This window comes from Pongo abelii, chromosome 2 (assembly GCF_028885655.2).
Source record: "Pongo abelii isolate AG06213 chromosome 2, NHGRI_mPonAbe1-v2.0_pri, whole genome shotgun sequence".
NCBI classification, from domain to species: Eukaryota; Metazoa; Chordata; class Mammalia; order Primates; family Hominidae; genus Pongo; species Pongo abelii.
The window spans coordinates 89,639,441-89,662,584 of record NC_085928.1 but is presented as its reverse complement, the minus strand read 5'-3'; the positions used below and the strand labels follow the sequence as shown (position 1 = coordinate 89,662,584).

The following is a 23,144-nucleotide window of genomic DNA, read 5'->3' as shown; positions in this document are numbered from 1 at the left end:
TGGAATGCAGATATGACAGTGGTCTCCTAAGATCGTAATACTAAATTTTTAACTGTACCTTTTCTGTGTTTAGATACACAGATACTTAACATCACATTACAATTGCCTACAGTATTCAGTACAGTCACATACTGTACAGGTCTGTAGCCTAGGAGCAATAGGCTATGTACCACCTAGCCTAGGTGTGTGGTAGGCTATCCCATCTAGGTTTGTGTCAGTGCACTCTGTGATGTTCACAAAATTACCTAACAAGAATGCATGGGTCACACACACCCTACGCATGACAGCACTGTAAATTGAGGATCTTCCTATTGATAGGAACATCACAATGAGAGCTATCGAGGCACTTCAGACAAGGAGTCAAAAAACCTCCCAAAGATACTGCCTTTTCCCTTCAATTAAATCACTCGGAGAAGTGGCTTAATGGCCCAGGGGCTTTGCTCTGGGTACCTGCTCTGGCCTTGGAGGCTGGCCTTGCTTTTCTAATCATTGCAACTGCAGCCTGACCTGATGATGATAAAGATGAAGCAAAGACTAAGAGCAATGGAAGGGAAAAAGGGGCTATACACAGCAAATCTCAAACTAGAATGAAAATAGCAATTTTAACAATAGCAATGATGACAACAAAGTGAAAAGTTGCTTAAGAGACAACAATGAGTTGCAATGTGTGGACCTTGTTTAGATCACAATCTAACTGATGATTGTAAAAAGGCATTTTGGGGACAATGAGAAAAATTTTAATATAGGTACTGTGTAGGCGATATTAAGGAATTATTGTTAATTTTGCTGAAACATTATTTATAATATTACTTGATACATATTATGTATCAAATATTAATAATATTATAGTTACTTAGGAAAAGATCCCCACTTTTCAAAGATTTATCACGAAATATTTAGAGATGGTATCTTGGGTTTGCTTTAATACACTCAGCATAAAGAAAAATAAGCAAATGTAGAAAAATCTTAGTCATTATTAAGATTCATCGTGTTTATACTGGTTCATTTAATTATTGTCTCTACCTTTATGTATGCTTGAAGATGTTCATAATAAAATGTTTTTTAAAAGCAAAATGATAATTTAAAAAAAAATTTAATGAATAGGTGGGAACAAATGAAAGAAGGTACAATTCGTGTATTAGAAGTTTCTTTTTTACTACCTCTTAATGACTTTATTGGAATACTGCTCTATTAATACCAAAGTTTTTTTTTTTTAAAAAAAAGGAAAGCAGAATTTTTATAAGTACCATTCAGTAGATCAAGTTGAAGAAATAAAGAATGAATGTATTTAAAACAGTGATTTTCTAATAATTTACCAAGGATTTTAGAGGTCATTGCTTATATTGACTGTTTATTAGACAGAAAGTCATTGAAGACTATAAAAAGGAGAAAAAAATGTATAAACACTGATGAAGAACAAAAAGGGGAAAATGAAAGCAAATCAGGCTCAAACCATAAATCCCAAATGGCAATAACTGTCTTTAAAAATTCATAATCAGTCTTGAGTTGCAGTGCTAGCTTTTTCCCTTTCTGCATGCTGTGGACAACTTTGTTCACCTCTCTGAGTTCAGCTTTCTCATTTGTAAGATGAGAATGATCAGAGCATCCTCCTCCCATGAACTGTTGCAGGAGTAAATGAAATAATCATAATGTGCTTCCACATTGCCAAGTACACAGTTCCTTAAATGCTGCCTGTTCTTGATCTTTACAAGGCTGAAAGGGTCTAAGAATGCAGAAAGTGTGTGGCGAAAGTGCAGGCAGACAAGTTCCTAGCGTAAGTCACTAATTAGCCACCAACCATTGACCTGCTTGGGGCCCAGGCAGGATTCTGAAGTCAGCCAAAGCTTTCGTCACTGCCTGGAACCCACAGGCTGCCCCAGAATGTTTTACCAAAAGCCCCCTCACGGGTTTGCTCCCCAGCTCTGTCTCTCACTCCATTTGGGTACCACTCGAAGGGCAGCTAACCTAATCAGCTAATCTATGCTAAATTATTAATGGGATCCAAGAGGTTAATGTGTAACAAGCATACACTCCATCAGAGGCCTGCTGGCGACAGACACAAGGCCTCTGTGAGTCATTAGAGTCTTGGTGGGAATTTCAGGCACCAGGCAGCCTTCCTCAAATCAAATCAAATTCCAGACAGGCATTTAAAAATTCCTGCCAGCAAAAAGAGTTCATATATGAATGCAGTCAAATCAATACCGAGGCCAAAAAGTATCCCCTAACTAGACCAGGACATAAGGGCTGAAGAAAATGGTATGTTGATGAGCTTTATAACCTCAGGCAAGTCAACATTAAGGTCTTCTCTGTGTCTCAGTTTTCCAATCTGCAAAATGGAGTTTGCGGTAAGAATTGAAATATGTAATCCATGTAAAGTGCCTGGAACAGAGGCTACCACATAATACATGCTCAGCAAATGTCAACTCTTATTAGTATCATCTAGGGAATGGAAATTAGATGGTAGTCAAAGAAGATGCTCCAAAAACTGAAGTTAAGAAGGGGTTTGTAGGCCAGGCATGATGGCTCAGTCCTGTAATCCCAGGGAGATCCTGTCTCTACAATTTTTTTTGTTGTTGTTGTTTAATTAGCCATGTGTGGTGGCATATGTCTTTAGTTTTAGCTACTTGGGAGGCTGAGGTGGAAGGATCCCTTGAGCCCTGGAATTGAAGGCTATAGTAAGCTATGATCGCACCACTGCACTCCAGCCTGGGCAACAGAGTGAGATTCTGTCTCAAAAAACCAAACAAACCAAAAAAGGGGTTTCTAGATAGCAGTTTCCATTTGTGTTTTCTATGCAATTTGGCCCACAGTATAGCGCATTGGAAACAGATTGGATTAAGGCTCAGACTCTCTTCTTCCTGGCTGTGTGACTTTTTGGACAAGTTTCTCAACCTCTTTGAGCTAATTTTCTCAACTGTAAAATAGGGGTAATAATACCTACCCTACAATGCTGACCAATGTATTACATATGATAATGTGTGTCAAGTGTGTAGCATAGTGATCCCATATACACATAAGAGCCTAACAGATGATGGCTTTCATTATCATCTTATGTTTTCCAGCCTTTGTAACTGCAGCCTGGAAATCCCAATCAGGAAGTGATGGTACCTTCTAATGGGAGTACCATCAGTGCCTAATGTACTGATTAGGTACAGAGTCCCCAGTGCCTAATGGAGATTAAATCTTAATAATACCAGGGTCAGTCCAACAGGCATAAGGCAATTTAGCTGGGTTGAATGGGAGATTCAACTTTAACCAGCCACAGATGTCCCAAAGAAGTAGACACAAGGCAGGATTTTTATCTGTCTGGTTATTGAGACTGCCTCGTTCCAAGAAGATAAAGGACCGATAATCTCCACTTCTAAGGTCCTAAGATCCTAAGAGACCAAAATGTGGCTTGGCTATTGGTCTCCAGTAACAAGTTCAATAGGTCTAGCAAAATAAATCCATGCCACTATCCCCATTTCATTTTATCTGTATTTTCTGATTATGAAACTATTAAAGAAACATGGCATAGGAGTCACAAAATGTAAGAATATAAAATATCAAAAGTAAAGACTGCCTATGTTCCTAGTAACCATAAATAATCACTGTTAATATTTTCATGCCTTTACTTCAGATATTCTGTTTACACACATGTACCCAAATAGAGTTTATCATTAAAAAAAAAAAAATCCTACCAAACATACTAGTTTATCACCTGCTTGTTCACTGAATATATATTTCTGTGTTTGGTAACATAAATTCAGGCCATCATTTTTAACAGCTGCATAGGAATCCATTATATGCCTGCCCCATAATGTATTGATCTGTCTTCCTCCTAAAGGGCACTTAGGCTGTTTCCAGTCTTTTGCTATAATAAACAACACTGTACTGGATTTCGTTCATAAACACCTTTACACAATTGTCCGACTATTTCCTTAGGCACAGCATTGATGGGTCACAGAGTAGACAGTTCTTAAATGCCTTAAGAAACAAAAATCACCTGGCCTTGCTGAGATGGGAAAGTGAGGGAGAAGTTTGAGTTAGAGAAAAACACTTGCCTTCCAGGCCCAGGCAAACAAAACAGCCTTCTTCCCTGCCTTTCTCTCACCCACCTACCGGGAAGCACTGATAAGAACCACTAAATCCTCTTGTGCAAAATTCAGGGTCAAATAGAGAGTGTCTGTGAAACAGAGCTTGGGATTTCATCCGGAAACAAGCAATGGGAAGGATCCGCAGGAAGTGTCTTATAAAAGCAAGCCACTCTCCAAAGGGCTCCCATAGGCCTTTTGCTTGTCCCCCTGGTGTGGGGCTAGCAGGCAGTGAGCAGAGTGAATTTTACTGAGGACCCAGTATGTAAAGGGCACTGCAGTCACAAGGGCATGTCATAGGGAGAGAAGACACCCCACTTCCCATCATGAGCCCTAAAGAACTCACAAATAGGATGAAAAGACAAATAAATGCAGAAACATCCAAATGGCCCAAATGTATACACACAGACATAACCAGTGATGACAAAACAGAGACAATCAGGAAAGGCAGCCACTGGGCCAAGAGAAACTTGCAAGAAAGAGAATGTTTAAATGTTGCATTGGGTACAGAGGAAACAAGGGGACAGAAAGCACCCTCAGCCTTGCTACTAGCTGGCAGGGTGACCTTGGGCAAGTCCCCTAAACCCTTCATGATTACCCAGAAGCACTAGGCTATTACCTTTGAATTTTAGTATTTTGAGTTTTCCTTTCCTCATTGTGGTGTTTTGTTTTCTATTTTCATGAACCTTAAAAAAAACCTATCATTCTGTGATTGTCTACCACATGCTAAATAAACACTGTCCTGGGAGCTTTCATTATTTCATACTCATTTAGCCCTAACTTCAATCTTGAAAGGTACATGTTATCCTTACTTTACATTCTAAAGTGTGCTTGAAGTCATACACTCACCAGGAATTGTAAACCAGGAGAAAACTGTTCCTGGTTTTCTCCTCCTGGCACAGAGGAGTTGCTCAATAAAGACTTGATGGCTAACTGAATAAATGCACGCATGAATGAAGAAACGGAGCTGTAGACTCCTTTATAGACTCATAAAGTTTTCATTGCAGTAGACTCCTTCTATGCTTCCCTTTTTAACGTAAGTTATCTCAGAATCCTTTTTTGAAAATTAGGCATACCTCAAGATTCAGAAATGACCAAGACATATTCCATCTGCATGTGAAAGTGTCACAGTCATTGTGTCTTGCCCTGCTCCTACTCCCATGATCTGGTAACTAAAGGGTTACACCGAGCTCAGCAGGAGACCTCTCTCCCAAGGCTAGGGAAAGTTCGGATGAGTTGGTGTTGAATATATAGGATATCACTCCTGGGAGGAAGCATCGTAACATCCTGCAACTTCAGTTTCCTTATCCGCACAGAATTAGATTGTTGGCCTAGACCAGACTGCTAAGGACTCCTCCAGTTCCAATATCCTATCATCCTATGAGAAGAGGAGACATGGAAAGCACTGATGTAGAAAGTCAAGTCCACAGCAATGCCAACAGCAAGTGACAGATAATGACTACTGCCTTAAACCCAACTTTAGCAGTGACTCTCAAATTTAGCTAAACATCTGAATTACTTGGAGCACTATTAAAACCACTGATTCTTGCTTCATCACATTTGCCTGGGAGAGGGGTTTGTTTTGTTTTGTTTTAAAGAATCTGCATTTGTATGAGGCTCCCAGGGTACTTCTAAATGTTACTTTTGGTTACCAACCACTGCTCTTGATTGGGGGTTGGGAGGGAAGATGAATCACTGAATCTGAATGGATTGCTATTGCTAGGCAGCCCCTTTTCTCTCTGGCAAGAGGGACTACTCCCACCTCAACCTACTTTCACTCCCTGTGCAAAGGCTACCTGGTTCCAGAGGTGTCCTTGACCTGTTGGTCCATTCCTCTGATACCTGCTGGTGAATCGTGCCATATTCTAAACTGTTCTGAGAAGCTGCATCTGAATTCAAGGAAGGGGTGCAGAAGTAGCTGGAAGAGAGAGACCAGAGGGGCACAGCCCCGCAGCAACCTTTGGAAGAGCTGGGCTCCTGGTTCATTACATGGGATGAAGGAACAGCACGCCATATTGGTCAGGAGCAAGCAAACACTAGGAGGAAAACTGAAAGTACTGGCATTGTGATTTGGAAGATGGTAATTAAAGGCCCCAACCTTAATAACGACTGGAACCCAAATAGACTTTTATTTTATTTTTTTTAACTAAGGCATCTTCATTGTCTTCGAGCTTGACATTTTTAAGATTCACTCTTCTTTGTGTTTTTAGCAGGATTTGACAATGACATTTCCTCCAGCCCAGGAAATCAAATGTCCATTAACTTGCATAATTAATATTTTAAAATGAACCTTGAAGATTTTTTTGAATCACAGTACTAATTAAGACTTTCTCTTTCTGCCCCCTCTCTCTTTTCCACACAGACTCCTGCACAGAGAAAATGGGTCACGGAATAAGACAGAGAAACATGGGTCATCATTGTGGACTAGCTGTGAGATCTTGGGCAAACTACTTCATCTCTGTAAATCTCAGCTCCTTTTCCAGGTATTATACAACGGAGTTAGGAATGGTAACTACCTCATAGGTTTGTGATAAGGATTAAGCAAGGTGGTGCAGGTACAGTGCTTTGCATAATGCATGTACAGAATAAAACAATAATAAATAGTCATTTTTAAAAATGTTGACCTGTAGCCGCTTTAGGGGAGAAGAATATCATGAAGTGTCATTGGTCAATAAATTCATCAGTGAAAAAAATATTTCAGTGTCTTCTAAATATATACTAATAAGATGGAAGGAGGGGAATTGCAAATTTCATTTCTGTATGTTATGTATACATTTCATGTTATGTTTACATTTATACACATGTCTAAAATGTGTACTTGCTAATATAGATTTGGGAAGTCAAGAAGTTTAGGTCAATGGTCTTACTAGCACGGTCAAAACTGTGATAGATGTCCTGTCCATTAAACTTGCTGGTGGCTGGCAGTCTTGACTCTATACCTGCTGCTGAAACTACTGTTTTTGATGTATCTAAGTATACTTGCCCCTCTACTCCTCATATCCCTTGGCTCTTTAGAGTCTGACAGAATGCTTTAGTTATATTCCATCTTGTTATGGTGGTAAGAACACAGAACTGGATGGGATAAAGCCAAAAGACCTACAATGTTACACCCTTAAATTTGGCTACTTGTAGGTTATAAATGGTCAATGTTATCTTTGATTAAAGGATTCACTTTAGAAATAATAATTCCAGGAGAGAATAGGACACCACATGCTATCCCAGTGAACAACCTGGTACAGGTATAAGATGAAGTAAATGATCCTCTGGGGAGCATTTGAGGAAACTCCCTGGTGGTCTTGAATTTAGGCCTTGTTTGGAGATACCAGAAAGACCCTGAGACGCTATTTAATTTGGAGAAGCAATTTTAAAAATAAAGAATAGAACGAAAGATAAAGTTTTAGAGACAGGAAGTCCAAGAATTTTTTTTTAAGTATTTTCACGAACATCTTAAGACACAGGACCAAATTGAGGAATTATTTCATAGGATAACCTATCATCAGGCAGAAAGTAACCAGGCTTCTGAGGCAGTGAAGTGTTGCTACAAGACTGCAGACGAAGAAACACAGACAGAAGCTTTCCAGGGTGCCCAGAATGACATATCCCTGACAATGGCCAAACACGTCAACGCAAAACCTCAAAGAATCTGGCCAGGATGGAAGGAGACTAGCAGTGGGCACACAGGATTTGACTGGTTGATTGGTACCGCACAGCATAACGTACAGGTACCTTCCTACAGTTCCTTAAGTCACAGAACATGAGCAAATCTGAAGTTTATAGGAAACATTCAACAAACACATATATGTTTTCGTGACTTCCATTTATAAGACATTTCTGTAACCCTACATGGTGAAACAAACAAAAAATACCCAAATGAACAGAAGATGCCAAAAAAAAAAAAAATACATGCATTTGGTGACTGAGGGTGCTACTATCATGACCTGAATATTACTCAAGGTTAAGCCTAAAAATCAGCAACTTCTACAGAAAAGGCGGCTCTGCCCATAGAGGGCATGGAGTCACTGCTTTGAGTTCAAACCCTGACTTTATAACTTCTTAGCTGTGCACCTTAGACAAGGTACTAAACCTCTCCTTAGTCTCCACATCTGTACAGTGGGGTATGTATCCCTACCTCATCTGAGGACTGAATAAACAATAATGCATATGGTTGCACTTTTTAGACTTAAAGAGAGCTACATCTCTGTAGTATAGCAATTTACCCATCTCAAAGAGCTGGGCTCTCCGCTTAAGCAAGAAGCAAATACCTGAGGTGTCACATGCATGCCTTCCTGTTGAGGGCTCTCTCTGGGGGGCGCTGCGCCTATAAATGATGTGGGGTTTGTTTTGTTCCTCTTCATCTTCTTGTTCATCCATGGACTGTAGTGGTTCAATAAAATAATCCCCATCATGAGACCGGAATGTGCCCAGCTGCAAATGAAGAGAGATGGGAGGTTGATTTAACATAACTCAGTCATTGGGAGGAAAAAAACCAAAAGAACATTTTCAAGTAGAGATGGTGTCATTTTACCCAATCTCTTTTTCAGGAGGGTTGTTTCAACTGAAAATGCTGCAACATATGCGGAGAAGTGGTCTATTTCCACTCTCTGTCATATCAGTACATTTTCTAAAAATTATTTATTATTTACTATTCTTATTATTTTAGAGATAGGGTCTCGCTCTCTCACCCAGCCTTAAACTCCTGGGTTCAAGCAACCCCCCCCCACCTCAGCCTCCTGAGTAGCTGAGATTATAGGTGCATGCCATCACGCCCAGCTAAATTTTTTACTTTTCGTAGAGATGGGGTCTCAATATGTTGCCCAGGCTGGTCTTGAACTCCTGGCTCAGCCTCCCAAAGTGTCATATCAGTAACTTATTCTTGATTTGACTCCAGATGATTGTACCTGCTATCCAAATCTGTCTCTAAGAAATACTTCCTTAGAGGTCAAGTTCCAATCATTCCTACAGGCTGTCAAAAGAGTCTTGGAAACTTAGAGAGCCTGGAAATTTAGGGACAAGTATGCACTCCAGCAGGAAAAGCTGGCCTACTGAAGTCTTCCCATTGATTCAAATTCAAGAGGCATATGTTGGCCACAATGCATTCAAGGTGGTATCACCTGTAACGCTGGCACATGATCCTCTCACCAACCCTTTCCTTTGCAAAATAGGGGAGTGATGTCCTGCAAGGCTTTGAAGCCAGATTGCCCTAGGTTCCAATTTCAGCACCACCACCTACCCATTCACCTTGGGCAAGTTCCTTAACCACTCTGAGCTTAAGCTTCCTTATTCATCAGCTGGGGATAAAGATACTTAATGTAAAGAGTTACTGTGCAGATTAAATTAGATAATAATAATTAAGTGCTTAGCAAAATGCCTGACACCTTGCAAAGGCTTAGAACTCATGAATGGTTTTTGGTGTTGCCAGTGTTAGCCTCTAACCATTAGGATAAAATTTGCTCTTACTAATCATTCTAAGCACCTTGCAAGTCATTTTTGCTCCTTTTCACTCCACATACACAAGTTTTTACAAATGATAAATGATACCTCAAGATTGAACCACCCAAACTAAAAATTACAAGAACACTGAAAAATTCCCCATGCCAAGTTGCTGAGTGGTGTTTAAGAGGAGAAATCAAGCTCCACTCTTCTCCTCCACTTTCCCATTTCCCATGCTGGAAAAAAAATCTGATGCCTTGCATCCTTCCATTGACACAGGAGAAATGACTCCCTGAACATCAGCAGCTGAATCCGCATCAGCATCATCCAGGAGCTTATTAGAAATTCAAATAATTGTATCACCCCAATCTGATCTACTGAATCAAAATCTCTAGGGGCAGGGCCCAAGAATTTAAATGTTAATGAGCTCCCAGGGTATTCTTACGCATGATAAAGTATGAGCAGCACTAGGCTAAGACATTGGTTCCCCAAAACAGCTAGCTTCAAAATTGCCTGGGAAGGTTTTTTGTTTTTGTTTTTAAATTAGATTTAGGGCATTACCCCCTACTCACAGATTCTGAATTTCTAGGGATGGATCTAGAATGTTTTTGGTTTTTGTTTTAAAAGCTCTCCACATGATTCATGAGCCCCTGGTTTAAGAAAAGGGCAGCTCAGGTGTGGGCAGACTAAGAGACAGAGTAGCTAGTTGCCAGAGAAGCACTGATTTAATAAATTTATTCTCTGCCTGTGTTCAATACACAACTCTGGTGTTCTCTGAGCACAAATCAGAGAGCATATCACAACATGTGAAGCCTATCAGAGACATGAGTCCTGGGAAAGAGCCAGGGAGCTCAGCTGGTGACGATTTGCCACCTTTGATTGGTAAATGGGGAAACCAAGACACAGAAGGAGGAAGTGATTGGGCCCAAATTCCCCTTCAATGGTACAGAAGCAGCTGGACAGCACTGAGTCTAACCTGAATTTAGTCCTGTCCCTTTTTATGAAAGAACTCTGAGGTTCTCTTCAGGAGAACAGGATCAGTCTCTGGTCTATGGTTAAGCGCATGGATCGGAAAGACCTGGTTGAAATCCCAACCCTGCCACTTACGAGCTGTGAGATCTTGAGCAAGTCTCCAGCTCTCAAAGTCATTTTTTTTTGTCAGTAAAATGTGTTGTTTTGAGGATTGGGTTCTTGGAGGATTTGGATGAGATTATACATCTGTAAACTACTTATAATAGTGCCAGGCAGACATTAATAGTAAGAGCTCAATAAATCATATCAATATGATGCCAAAATTAATTGTGCTGTTGATTCACAAAGGTGGGCCTAAGAGTTATCTTTTCCTGGTTAAGGTGACTATTTATTCAAACATATATACTAAGTATATACAACATACAAATCTCCAATATAGGAGAAAAATGAGTTGATGCTGACCCCGTTGCCAAGGAGAAGAGGATAGAACATGTGTACCAAGAACCTTGACACAAGGGAGAACATACTAAGCATCATAAGAGAGACTCTCAGAAGTGTCTATGAAGGGGGAGGGGGAGAGATGACATCAACATGGGGAACTATGAAAAGGTCTTCTGGGAAAGAAGAGATGTAAATTATATACACCTCCAAAGAAGGGTAGGATTTGAGCATGTGAAGGTGAGTGAGAAGACCAAGTAAACTCAAAGGCACAAAGGCAATGAAGACTAGGATTGAGGGTGGGGTGCAGAGAAAGCAGGGTAAAACCCATGGCCTGAAATGCAGGATTTGCGGAGGAAAGATTGGGAGCTGAGACTGGACATGTGGATGTGAGTGAGTGCACTGTAACTAGTCTTAAATGCCAAATGGAGTTAGCGATCGAGGAGAAAGACTGGAGAAGAAGCCCAGTGCAATATTTCTTAGACATCAATCCTAAGGAGAGAGGGGGAGAAAAGTGAAGGGGGATAGATTTAGGGTAGAGATGTTCAGGAGAGGTGGGCGACCCATCTCAGATGAAATTCAGAAAAACTGACAACTGACTAGGGGTGGCAGGATAGTACAGCCCACTCCAAAATCTGGTAGACTCTGGTAGACTCTTCAAGATTTTCTGGAAGACTCCTAGGCGGAGAACTAGCAACATCTTGATGCCACTGCTACAGAAGTGGTAAGGGGAAGTCTTGGGAGGAGATAACTTCCAGAAGGAAGACAAAGGGGCAGGGGTTTTGGAGCTAGATTGATGGCTGAAGATACGAAGAACCAGAACGCATATCTTTAAGATGTATGAGGGCCCTTTTCCCCAAAAGAGGCAGACTGCGAATTAAACGCAATATAAATGAGGTTATCACAGTCCGGATAGTCGTTTCTGAAGCCCTAGTCCTCAGTTCCCAAAGAAACCACGTGCGCATTACCACCTAAAACTGCCAATGAAAATGAAGGTCCTGCGCAGTAAAATATTTATACAACTGCTGGGGCCACTAGGCTTCAGCGGGTGTGGAGGCGGGGAGAGAGGAGGAGTAAAGACTGTTTACAAACTTGACGTACACACGCAGTCCTATCCCTACGGTCCTGGAATTGGGGGTTACTATCTTGGAATCTGGGGGCACTCCAGGCTCTGGGCTCAGACGGCTGACTTCTGCCTACCCGAGCCTTAACCTTTCAAAGACCCGAAGGATTCCAGAGCTCTTGCCCTAGGTCCTGGGGCAGCGATGACTCACTGCAGCACCCCCTCCCACTTCGCCAAGCTGCCGTCTCCGCCCACCCCCAAACAATCTCTACAGCGCATTTCGGGAGCCACGGCTCCGGGCGCTTTGCTGGGGGCTAAAGGGGTTTATCCCTTTCCTTGAATCCCAGCAGGCTAGAACTACCCCCTCCCAGGCTTCAGGCTTGCCACGCTCTCCACCCGATCCTTCCATCGAAAGGCAGAAAAGGAAGGATGTGCTTGGGAACTTTAAGACCCACGAACGACAGCGCACTGATGGAGCAGCCCAGTGTCCGGGGGTGAGTATCCAAGGCCCCACTTAGAAAAGGGAGGGAGGGGCTGTGGGTGCTTCGGGAAGAGTAAAGGCATCACCGGGCACAGTGCCTACGACCCCATTGCGCCTACAGCGCCGTGCGCTGGGAGAGACTGACCCGGGAAAGTTTCTGCGTCACACGCGCGTGGCAGAAACGCACGTCGCTTGGGAAAGTCAAGGACCACCCTTGCTCAGGCCAGAACCGTACCGCAGCGACTCCTCAAATGTCGTGGAAAAGTGGGGGGCAGATGCCTTGTAAGATCCACTGGAGGGCACATGCGGGGGTCGGCAGAGAGTCGGGGAACCAACGTGGATTCCCTGCTAAATGCGTATTTGGCAACGCAAGAAGGCGGCCTCCCCGCCCTGCCTCAGTCCCTAGGGAAACTAGCGCCGCAGGCTCCCTCTATCCACTCCCTGGAACCCGTGAGTAGTAGAAACCCCAGAGGAACCGAAATCACGTCCGGACAGCCTCTCCAGGCTGTCTCCCACTATCCCGTTTCTCCCGGCCACCCCGCCAGTAGGGTGCAGAGTTGGACTGCGCTGCACCCCCACTCTCGGTTCCACCCCAATTCAAAGCGTCCGGGGTAGGCTCCGCCTTCTCCCCCGCCCCCAGAGCCCTCGGCCCACCCTTCCGTTCCTGGGACGGGACCTGCTCCCTGTCAATCCAGTTCGGCCTCAGGGTTCCTGGCGCGTGAATAAAGGCCCTGAGAGAAAGCGGGGACTCTAGATTACGCACCGCCCTCCACAACACACACTGAAGGAACTCCCAGTGCCTTGGGCAGGGGATCCTCAGCCCCACATCCCCGATGCAAGGCGCACCAATAAGGAGTCTGGTCTGCCCTGTGCTCAGCTGCTCCGCTCCCGGGTGGCCAAGTTTGCTGCAGGGAACCGCAACTCCAGTAACTTTCTCCGAGTTTGGAAACTGACTTCCAGTCCGCCTCGCAGCGTTGGGCAACGCGCCGCTGAACCGAGTCCAAACTCCAGAAAGCTCTGAAACATCCAGAAGCCCCTGGGGGCGGGTGTGTGCGCTCCACGCCAGTGTACGCGCACGCACAGAGCTAACTACCCAAACTATACGAGTTTCTAGCAGATATTCAACGCCAGAGAGGAGCGGAGCCTCGCCACAGTGAGGGTCTCTAGGCTTAGAGGGCAATTAAGTCTTCCAGAAGCGGGCGACGAGGCGGAAGGGGAGAGGAGGTGGCGCGCGCCCACTTACCATTCCTGAGCAGAGGCTGATGACGGCCGTGTGCTCGGAGTTAGTATTGACATAGCCTTTGTAGAAACAGTGCTTGAGTTCCGCTTCCTCTTCGGAATAAAACTTGGTCTGATTCACCCCGGGCGTCCCGAGGAGGGTGACAGTGAACAGTGGAGCGATAAATCCGGCATTGGCGGTGAGATTAAATAGAAACTGCTGGCCGAAGGCGGAGAGGCGGTAATGCGCCTGGGAGGAGGTAGAGGAGGAAGAGGAGGAGGCGAAGGCAGGCCAGGGGTCAGTGGCAGAGTTAATGCTCCGTCGCGTTCTTTTGAAGTGGACGTTCGTGGGAAAGGGTTCTCCGAGAGCGTTCACTCGGATGGGAGACACGATTTCGTATTCGCTCAGGGTCTCTAATAATTTCACTGCGGAGAGAAGCAGAGGTATATGAACCAATAATTCATTTTTCCTTAAGCTTTAATTTAAAACGAAGGTGGGGACTTTGTTCTGACCTTATTTTCCAGCCCATTCGAGTCAATCCCTTCACCCTTAATCAGTGGACAAATATTTGCTGAGCACCTACTATATGCCAGTAAAGGACCTGTGCTAGGTGCTGAGGATACACTATTCCGAGCCAGACAATTAACAAGTCAAAATATATATGATTTCAGATATTGATAAATAACCTGAATAAAATAAAACATGACGCTATCTGGTGCCCCCAATTACTAAGTTACTTTAGTTTGCGGCGTGGAAGTGGGGATGGGGATATATCTGGCAACAGCAAGGTGGGGGGGTTGCCTAAATTCGTTTCCATAGTGTCCCTCCCTAGCAATTGGTTGGGGATGACCCAAAGAAGGGAGAGGCTGCAAAGCGGGAGATAATTCTTTCTAGGAAAAGGACAGAAGCCTCCGCTGCGGGGTGCCCCTGCCCGGGAGCGAGGACCGGGAGGCGACGTCGGGGCCGGCGGGGTCACGGGGGCCGGAGCCTGGTTACCTTGCCTCGGGTGCAGCCTGTCCTTGCGCACGGCCGCCGCGGCGTCTGGGCTCCCCATCTCGGCCAGGTCCCGCACCAGGAGCGTTAGCAGTGTGGCCCAGGATACAAACTGCATGGTGCTTCCCACCCCTCCCTCCGCTGCCCCCACCCCCCTCCCTCCTGCCCTCCTTGGCTGCGGCGGCGACGCGAGGCAGCGGCCGTGGAGAGCGCGCGGAGCCCGGCGCCCGCCGCCAACTTTTGACTTTAGGAGTCGCTGAGGTCTCGCTGCGAGGGTCCCGTCTGCGCTCGGCTGAGCAACGCCGCCGCCTGCCGAGAGCTGAGCCGCTCGGGCCGCAGGAGGAGCCGGAGGAGCAGGAGGAGGAGGAGGACTGGGGCTCGGCTGCTTGGCCGCATAATGCCCAGCGAGCGGGCAGGAGAAGGCGAGGAACTTGCGCTCCGAGGCGCGCTGGGCGCCCTGTGCTGGCCGGGATAGCTGAGCGGCTTCTTGAATGGGGGGCTGGGGGGGCGGAGGCGGGGGGGCCGCGGGTCCACAGCCTCTCAAATGCCCCCGGTGCACGCCTCTAAGAGGAGGAGAGGGGAGGAGAAAGCGAGACGAACGGGGACCGCCTCCTTCCAGACCATGTCCCCTCCTCGGCCGGCCCGTGCGGGACTCGCAGCCGGAGGCCCTGCCGGCTGCAAAAGGCGGAGGCCAGAGGCGTCACCAGCGCCGGGGCAGCTGTTCGTGGTCCCCGCCACCTCGCTGAAGTGGGGTTTTCTGAGATTCCCTGCCCCGGGGAGGGAACGCAAGGAAAGTCCTCTCCCTTTCCTGGCGCGCGTGCAGCCACTTCCCCTCTCGTCTTTTTCCTCTCCTCTCCTCTCTCTCCTCCCTTCCGAGTCTCTTTTTTCTCCTCCCCCTTGTCTCTCTGCTGCTGTGCCTCTCGGACTCTGTCCCTTCTCCCCATTTTCCCCTGTGATGTCTGTCTTCTCCCCGCCCCACCGTGTCCCTCTCTGTTTCTCACATTTCTCCTTTTCCTTTCCTTTCTCTTCCGTCCCCATCTCTTGCCACCAGTCCCGTTCTTTTGGTTTCTTACAAGTGAAAGTGGCCCAGCGCCGGAGCGCCTTCCCTTCCTACACTTTTTCACTCGGGAGGAGATTTGGCACCTGAGCTCCGCTCTCGATTTAATCGCCCCCAGTCAAGAGTTTTAGAAATGGGGCTCTTAATTCTGCAGGTCGGAGTGTGTTTCGAATACGTGGTCACTTGAAAATTTCGCAAAATATTTAAGCTGTGCTTTCCACCAACCTCTGTCACCATTCATGGAGGGTCCATAGCATTCTGTAGGTCCCCTGCCCCAAAAAAGGTTAAGAACAAATTTTGGCAGCAAGAAGGGGCGGGGACTCTGGCTCCCCTCACTACCCGTGGGTTTAGAGATGGGAGGGGAAGGGGGGATGGAGTGTAAAGTTGTAGATCCCTGTGGGAAGCACCAGTCCCTGGAGGGATTTCTCAATCACTTCCGCTTGCTTTCAGCCTGAGAGATGCTTGGAAAGACTGGGAAAGACTGAAAGCAGGCGCTTCAAGCTACACCTTCGTGTGTGTGTGTGTGTGTGTGAATTGTTCAATCCTGGGTGGTTCAGTGGCGCTTTTTCTTTAACCAGCCCCCAGGAAGATAGAGTTTCAAGAGGAAAGACATGACAATATCGTTAAAAATATATAAATATATGACTAATAAATATATATTTGCCCAAGTATCCTAGAACGGGGGTTGAGGTTCTGTTGCGTGGTAGGTTAGCACTCAGGACTAGAAATACCAAAGATTGCCAACACCAGGCACCAAATCGCAATATGCTAGCAATGTCAACTATTCTTGAGATACTAATACATATATTTCTTCTGGTGAAGGGTAAAAATGACTTGGCAAGACGAATTTGCTAAATAATTGTTAACCCAAATTGATAATGTTACCATCGTCTTATTACTGGAATTTCATAATGGGTATATAAAATGTAAGGATGGAAAAATAACACCTGTATTGTGCACAATTAGAGATTTTTAGAGAATGGCATTTAAACCTTGAACCTCCAAATTAATTCACTAAAATACCTTTCTTCTAATACACAATCTTTCTTTTTATTATAACAACATTCCCCACAATCACAGTGTCTGGGAGTTGCTGAAAATTTAGTAAGGAACAGAACAATATCAAGAAATCAATGTATTGGCTGATTCCTGTGGAAAATATTCCAGTACTTCCATTGTAAAATTACTCAAAAATATAGCACTTTCCAGTATTTCCCATTAAATCTTTTTTTCTCTTTCAGTTCAAATCCCTCCTGACAAAGAGATGTTAACTAATGGTATAGAAATTACGATATGTAGGGACAGAAGCCTCCTTTGTGTACTCTCTCTCCTTTACTTTCTTTGTAGGACTTTGCTTGAAGAATGAACTTTGTCTACAGTTTTAAAAAATTGATCCATAAGAGCTGATAGGCCAGAAAGATACAAAATATCTCTTGGTGACCCCCTGAGGTGACCAAGAGCCTAAGTTTCTGAATTTCTCATCCTTAGTGAGTCTGCCCATCTTGTCTTCAGTGTATTAGCTGGCTTCTGCATTTACATCTGTAAAAAAGTCTTAAAGAATCTTAGGAAAATGTCTTTTAAATCGTGAGACATGAAAAGGACAGTTGAGCTAACTAAGCAAGTCAGGCAAAAATCTTTTGTCTGAATAATTACTCTTTGTCTAAATAAGTACTCTTATTCAGTACTTACTATGGGGTAACATTTAGCATTTAATTTAATTCTCAAAACAGCTCTTTCAGGAAGTCAGTGTCAGTAATCTCATTTTACCAATAAGGATACCGAGATCTGAATAAGTGAAATAATTTGACCCCCCTCAATCCAGTAAGTGAGAGACACGATTCAAACTCCGTTTCAGTCGTTCAATCCAAGTTCATAACTATTATCATATGTCATGAATAACTGATTAATCTGAAGCATTGCTAGATTTTTGGAGGGTTGCTTTGTGGGAAAATGGCTAAAATCATTCAGAGAATTGCCTCAAGCTTTTATTCTATGTATAACTTTTCTTTAGCTCTCTCTTATTCTTCTCATGCTAAGTATTTAATGATAATCATGTCAGCGATTTCATTGATATTTCACAGCTTTTCCCTCAGTAGTTAGAAGAGATCTGGCACATAGTAGGTATTCAATAAATATTTATTAAGACTAGGCATGGTGGCTCACGCCTGTAATCCTAGCACTTTGGAAGGCTGAGGTGGGAGGATTGCATGAGGTCAGTTCAGCGGTTCAAGACCAGCCTTGGCAACATAGCAACCCCTTGTCTCTACAAAAAAAGAGAAAAGAAATAATAAAGTAAAATAAAATAAATTGGCCCCTCATAAAAATTTGCTCTGAAAGAAGCAAACCTTTTCAAGGTCACCTGGAGTTAAAGGAGGGACAGTTTTTAGCCCGTTTTCTTCTTGGGACTTTACTGGAATTGAATGGTATTGTAGGTTAAGTGGAAGTCTTCATTGGCTGATTCGTCATGAAAATTAGATCCCAGAGGAGTGATGATTGATATTAGTCACTAGGGAGAGATAATCCGGCCAATGGAAATGACAGTGATGACATCACAAATGACTCTGTTTGCCTAATGCCACTGGAAACAGCAGGAAGGAGACTTGAAGCAAAGCCATCAATTTCCACAGAAAGGGGAAACCCACACCCAAATGGTAGGGAGGGCCCAGGAGCCAGAATTCAAGTGAATAGTTTCCTGAGTGGTCAGCAGCGTCAGGTGATTTGGGGAACAGATAAGCCCCTGGTACTTGGTAGCACTGCATTCTGGTGAGTGAATCACCAAGCTGGGACCTGATGCTGGCTGAGCTCTGTGACCTTGGGCCTAAAGAATCTTAGGGAGATGTGTTTTACATCACAAGAAATGAAAAGGACAATTGTGCTAACTAAATAATTTGGGTTCCAGTCTTTTGTCTGAATAATAATAATGAGAATCTTTTCTTGAGTACTTACTATGTACCAGACCATGTGTACTATGTCCTCTCTGATCCAGTTTCCTATTTGCAGACTGCAGGGGGTAGAAACTGTGTTGTCTTTGTTTGCCCTGTGAGTGAATGACCTTAGTGTATTTTTTAAAAGTCTTCTAACTACTGACTTCAAGCAACAGGTAGTGTAGAGAAAGTAGTTTGTATCATTATTGATAATAACCGTAGATGCCCTTCATTGAGTTCTTTGTGCTAATTATTCAATCCTCATAGCTATCCTGCCATCTGGTTTTTACCCTCCTCATTTTACTGAAAATAAGAGCCAGCAAAATTAAGTGACTTTGCCTGGCATTATGGGTCCAGTTACCTCCAAAGCTTGTGATCTCCATTAATCAGAGCAGCCTAGTAACGTAAAGACTTTCGCCTAATTGATCTTCATCATTATAGCATTTATATTTGGCCTGATGAATACCATCTGTAAGAACATCATTTTTTCTTCTAATGCTAAATCTAAAGTTCTGACTAGCTTTTCTTGACCCTACTCTGAAAGTCATAGTTCCACTTTGGAGGTGGCTCTGTATAGCTCATGACCAGCTTATAGCAGTTCTACGAAGGTGATCCCATCTTCAGCCTGTTCACTCACCAGGAGCTCCTTGTTTACTTGTCATTCTAGAAGACCATACTCACATTATTGCTCAGGCTTTAAAACTCCATATGCATCCCACTAATCTTTCCTTTGACTGTATTCTTAGGGCTTCAAATCCTTTTTCTCCTCCCTCTACTATCCTTGAAATGAGAGCTTCACACCTGGGGTTCAACAGCATAACTACAAATGGAATTCAGAAGTGCTAGACTTCTAGCTTTGATCCAAACTACTTCCAAACTGCAGCCAAATTAGCAACACAATGTGTGCAAATACAATTTTATTATTATCTAAAAGTGTACATTTGATGTAGACAATTGTTAAATATATGGCATCTTTAACTAGCAGGGAATCTGATAACTCTAGGAGTATTTTGAGTCGTGCCAGAGTGCTTTATGCTCCCTGAGTCCAGAATTTTCCCTTTCCTAGTTTGGTTCACACTTGTTGTTGTGTTTTGGTGTCCTTTGTTAGTCTTTAAGGTACACAAGGGCAAAGGACAAATCTATTTTCTCCATGGTTACATAGTAGGCACTTCACAAATGTGCCTTAAATGAATGAGCTTACTATTGCCACTAATTTGGTTCTAGTTTTCAGAGCCAGGTTTTTTGTTTTTAATTTAGAAAAGCCATTCTTTTACACACACACACACACACACACACACACACACACACCAGGAATGATTGAAGTAATTTTTGTTTCTTACTGTATTATTACTCTTAGGAGGCAAGTCCTGCTTTAATCAGAATCATCATGGTTCCTTTTTTCTGGAATGAGACATTTCCAGAGCTAGGCTTTCCCCAGTGGGTACTTCAGGATCATGAGTAACAAGGCACAGGGCCTCCCTTAATTGCTCAGCACAGCAAGTAAGAGTTACACCTATGCTGTGGGCAGTTTTGGTATCCTTTGCATGTCCTAAAGAGAAGGTAATAATGGTTTGCTGCCTCACAGAGATGTTATGAAAATGACTAGATCAATGAAAGTGTTGGCTTAGTGCCTGGCATACAGGAAGTAAGAATGTTCAAATCAGCGGGCTTATGTGAACCCACCCACTAGTCAAGGAAGAGTGGTTCCTGACTCCTGACCCAGAGAGCCGCTAGCAGACTAGCTTTCCTTTCTCAGTTAACCTCCCCACAACCCCACTCCATAACCAATTTATGGGCCTTTCTCCCCTAGAAAAGAAAAAAAACAAACAAACAGCCATTTGTGTGCAAATGGGTGTGTATTTTTTCATACTCATCTTTACTGTTAGCCCTTCATCCCTCTATAAAATGTTTAATGTTTTAAACAGATTTACTCCCTACAGTCTGCTTGGATTAGTAGTTTATATGGATTTAATTTAGCATTTTCTCAAGTACTGGGCTTTTTTTCTGGCAGAATTTTTCAAATAGCCAAAACATAATTTTCCCTCTGAATATTAAAAAACAAAAAAAAAGATTTTTACACAACAAATAATTTTTACACATGCAAAAAAGTAATTTTCAAAAGTAAGCACTTCTGCCAGATGATGCTTAATAAGTCTGTCCTAATGGTATTTATCTTAATGCTTGCTTTCAGGAACAGTGGATAATACCATATTCAGTCCCCCTGACAACCCCATGAAACAGGTGATGTCATTAGTCCTACTTTCTGGAGGAAATGAAGGCACAGAGAAGATAAGTAACTTGCCTGAGGTTGCACAGCCAATATGCAGCTGAGTGGGAGTTCAGTGCTAGCCTGTTGGATTTCAGAGCCTGCCCTCTTAAATTGCTACGTGACACTGACTCTCATATGTATTTATGTTTTATCAAGCTTAATATAGGATAAATTGTCATGCTTAGGGATATAGTCTCAAAGAGTGGAAATTCAGACATTTGTAGAAATGTATCAGGACAGTTGGGGACCAGGAGGCCAAAAGGGGGTATGGTTTAGGGAGTCATTGACAGATATGGGATTCTGGATATCAGGACAACTGGAGTTGAGGAGAATGTCTTCCCAGCATCCCAAACCACTCATTCGCCTAACAATTAGACTGGCCCTTGGGAGCACTATTCTTCTTCACTGGTCTCATTGCCACAACCATTCTCACAAACTCCCATTGCCCTCAGCTCAGCCCAAGTCTTTGTATTGTTTAGGCTGTGCTGTGGGCCCTGCTCTAAAAATAGCATATGGCAAAGAGGCCTGTCTTGTAGTTGCAAAAGTGGTGTAGGATTTAAATTCCCCATGATGAGCTAATTTGGGGGCCCACTACAAAGATTTTCAGAAAACTTTTCAAAATAATCTCAACTACTGTGACTACGGAACACAATGGCAAGGGACTGGGAGCAGGAACTAATACCTTCATTATCCAAACTAATGTGCATACGTTTGAAATGTACAAAAATGTAGATGTGTCGCATGTGACAACTCGACCTGGTAATGAGGTTTTGGGGCATCAAATCAATGCTAGTTATAAATAGTGTATTTGCCATGTACTGCCTTTGGATTAATTAGCATCCATAACATAAAATAAGTTGTTTCCTGAAATGTAAACCTAGCAATTAGCGCTTCATCAAGTCCCTATCAGATGTTAGAAAAATAATTGGTTTTGCAGGTTTTTTTTCACTCAAAACAGGTCTGACAGTACATATTGGTGGCATTCACAGCAACATAACGGTAATAAACTTCAGCTACTGTTGGGCTCTTTGTAAGCGGTACAGTTACTTAAGCAAGAGTTTGGAAGTATGCTTTTCTTTTAGGCACCCTCACCATGGTAGTGAGTACCTACATTCTAGTTATAGTCAGTAACACAAATTAACTCATGTAAATGTTTTTAATCAGTGTTTCTTACAGCTGATTATTCAGCTCATTAACTCTGATCATAGATCTGGACTTTGGAAAACTTAACATTTGTTCTATGTTACCTTTTAGAACAAAATGGTGGCTGAGGTAGAGAAATGACTTGTTCTCTGACTGGTGACTTTGGTCCCTGCATCGAGGAGTGGCAGAGGTCTCAAAAAAAAAAAAAAAAAAAAAGAAACCTGACAAAATTCGAGACCCTCTCCTCCACACTGACCAGGTGAAAACGGAAAGGAACCATCTAGAGACAGTAAATAAATGAAATATCAGGCACTTGTTAAACAAAACAAAACAAAACAAAAAAAAGGAAGACCCGTATGTTTAGCATATAAATATGTCCAAAATGTATTATTCAGCAAGCAAGTCTCATAGTGTTGTTAGTCTAATTGGGTCCTACTGTAGTAAAAATGAAATAAAATAGCAACAACAAAATCTCAGCCTGTGCTTAAAATATGATATACAGAGAAAAAAAATGTCTAGAAAGGTGGATATACATTCACCTGTCACCAATGGTTCTTTCTGGAGTAAGAATTTTGGAGATATTTTACACTTTCTACATTTCAGCGGCGCCAATTTTTAGATTGTTTGATTATTTTTACAACAAGAATATAGTATATTTTTAATGAGAAAAACTATGTTTTTCTTTGTAAATATACAGATGATATATAAAAAATATATATGATAGTATCACCACTCTTAGGGAAAACTTTTCTCATAAGTTATATATAGGCCTAGCTTTTTCTGTAATATTCAACGTGTTTCATTACTTGAAAATAACCTTATATATTTTGCATATATGAGAACAAATACAAGGAAGAGATTTATGATGGTTGAGTCAGGCTTTTGAGGGAAACTTGTGACTTAGAAATACAAGTATTGGATATACAGTAACCTTGGATTTAAGACATGAATGGAGAATAATACCTGAATAACAGGAAAAAATATATAAGCTTTCCCAGCCCTTGACTAGTAAACAAGAAAGACATTTGTTTCTTCATTCAATAAATACATTATTCAAACACCTACCGCCTGCTATGCACTTT

The 23,144-nt window shown here is 43.0% G+C and overlaps 1 protein-coding gene and 1 long non-coding RNA gene across 4 annotated transcripts in view; both read right to left on the bottom strand.

Annotated features, from left to right (window-relative positions):
• Positions 1-15,165, bottom strand: part of ADAMTS9 (ADAM metallopeptidase with thrombospondin type 1 motif 9) — a 172,196-nt gene extending 157,031 nt beyond the window's left edge. For 2 of the 3 annotated variants that reach the window (XM_024245076.3, XM_054551907.2), the window contains exons 1-3: positions 14,673-15,165; positions 13,701-14,101; positions 8,336-8,498 (exon numbers count right to left, since the gene is read on the bottom strand). In XM_024245076.3, the coding sequence (XP_024100844.2) occupies positions 8,336-8,498; positions 13,701-14,101; positions 14,673-14,787 (679 nt within the window). In that variant the 5' untranslated portion in view covers positions 14,788-15,165. The remainder of the gene's footprint in view (positions 1-8,335; positions 8,499-13,700; positions 14,102-14,672) is intronic. The other variant, XM_054551908.2, reaches the window with a different exon arrangement.
• A 2,681-nt stretch (positions 15,166-17,846) lies between these two features.
• Positions 17,847-20,455, bottom strand: LOC129058561 (uncharacterized). Its single transcript, XR_008523730.2, has 2 exons — positions 18,086-20,455; positions 17,847-17,989 (listed from the first exon to the last, which is right to left on the bottom strand). It is a non-coding gene; the product is annotated as an uncharacterized LOC129058561 (long non-coding RNA).
• Positions 20,456-23,144: the final 2,689 nt, after the last annotated feature.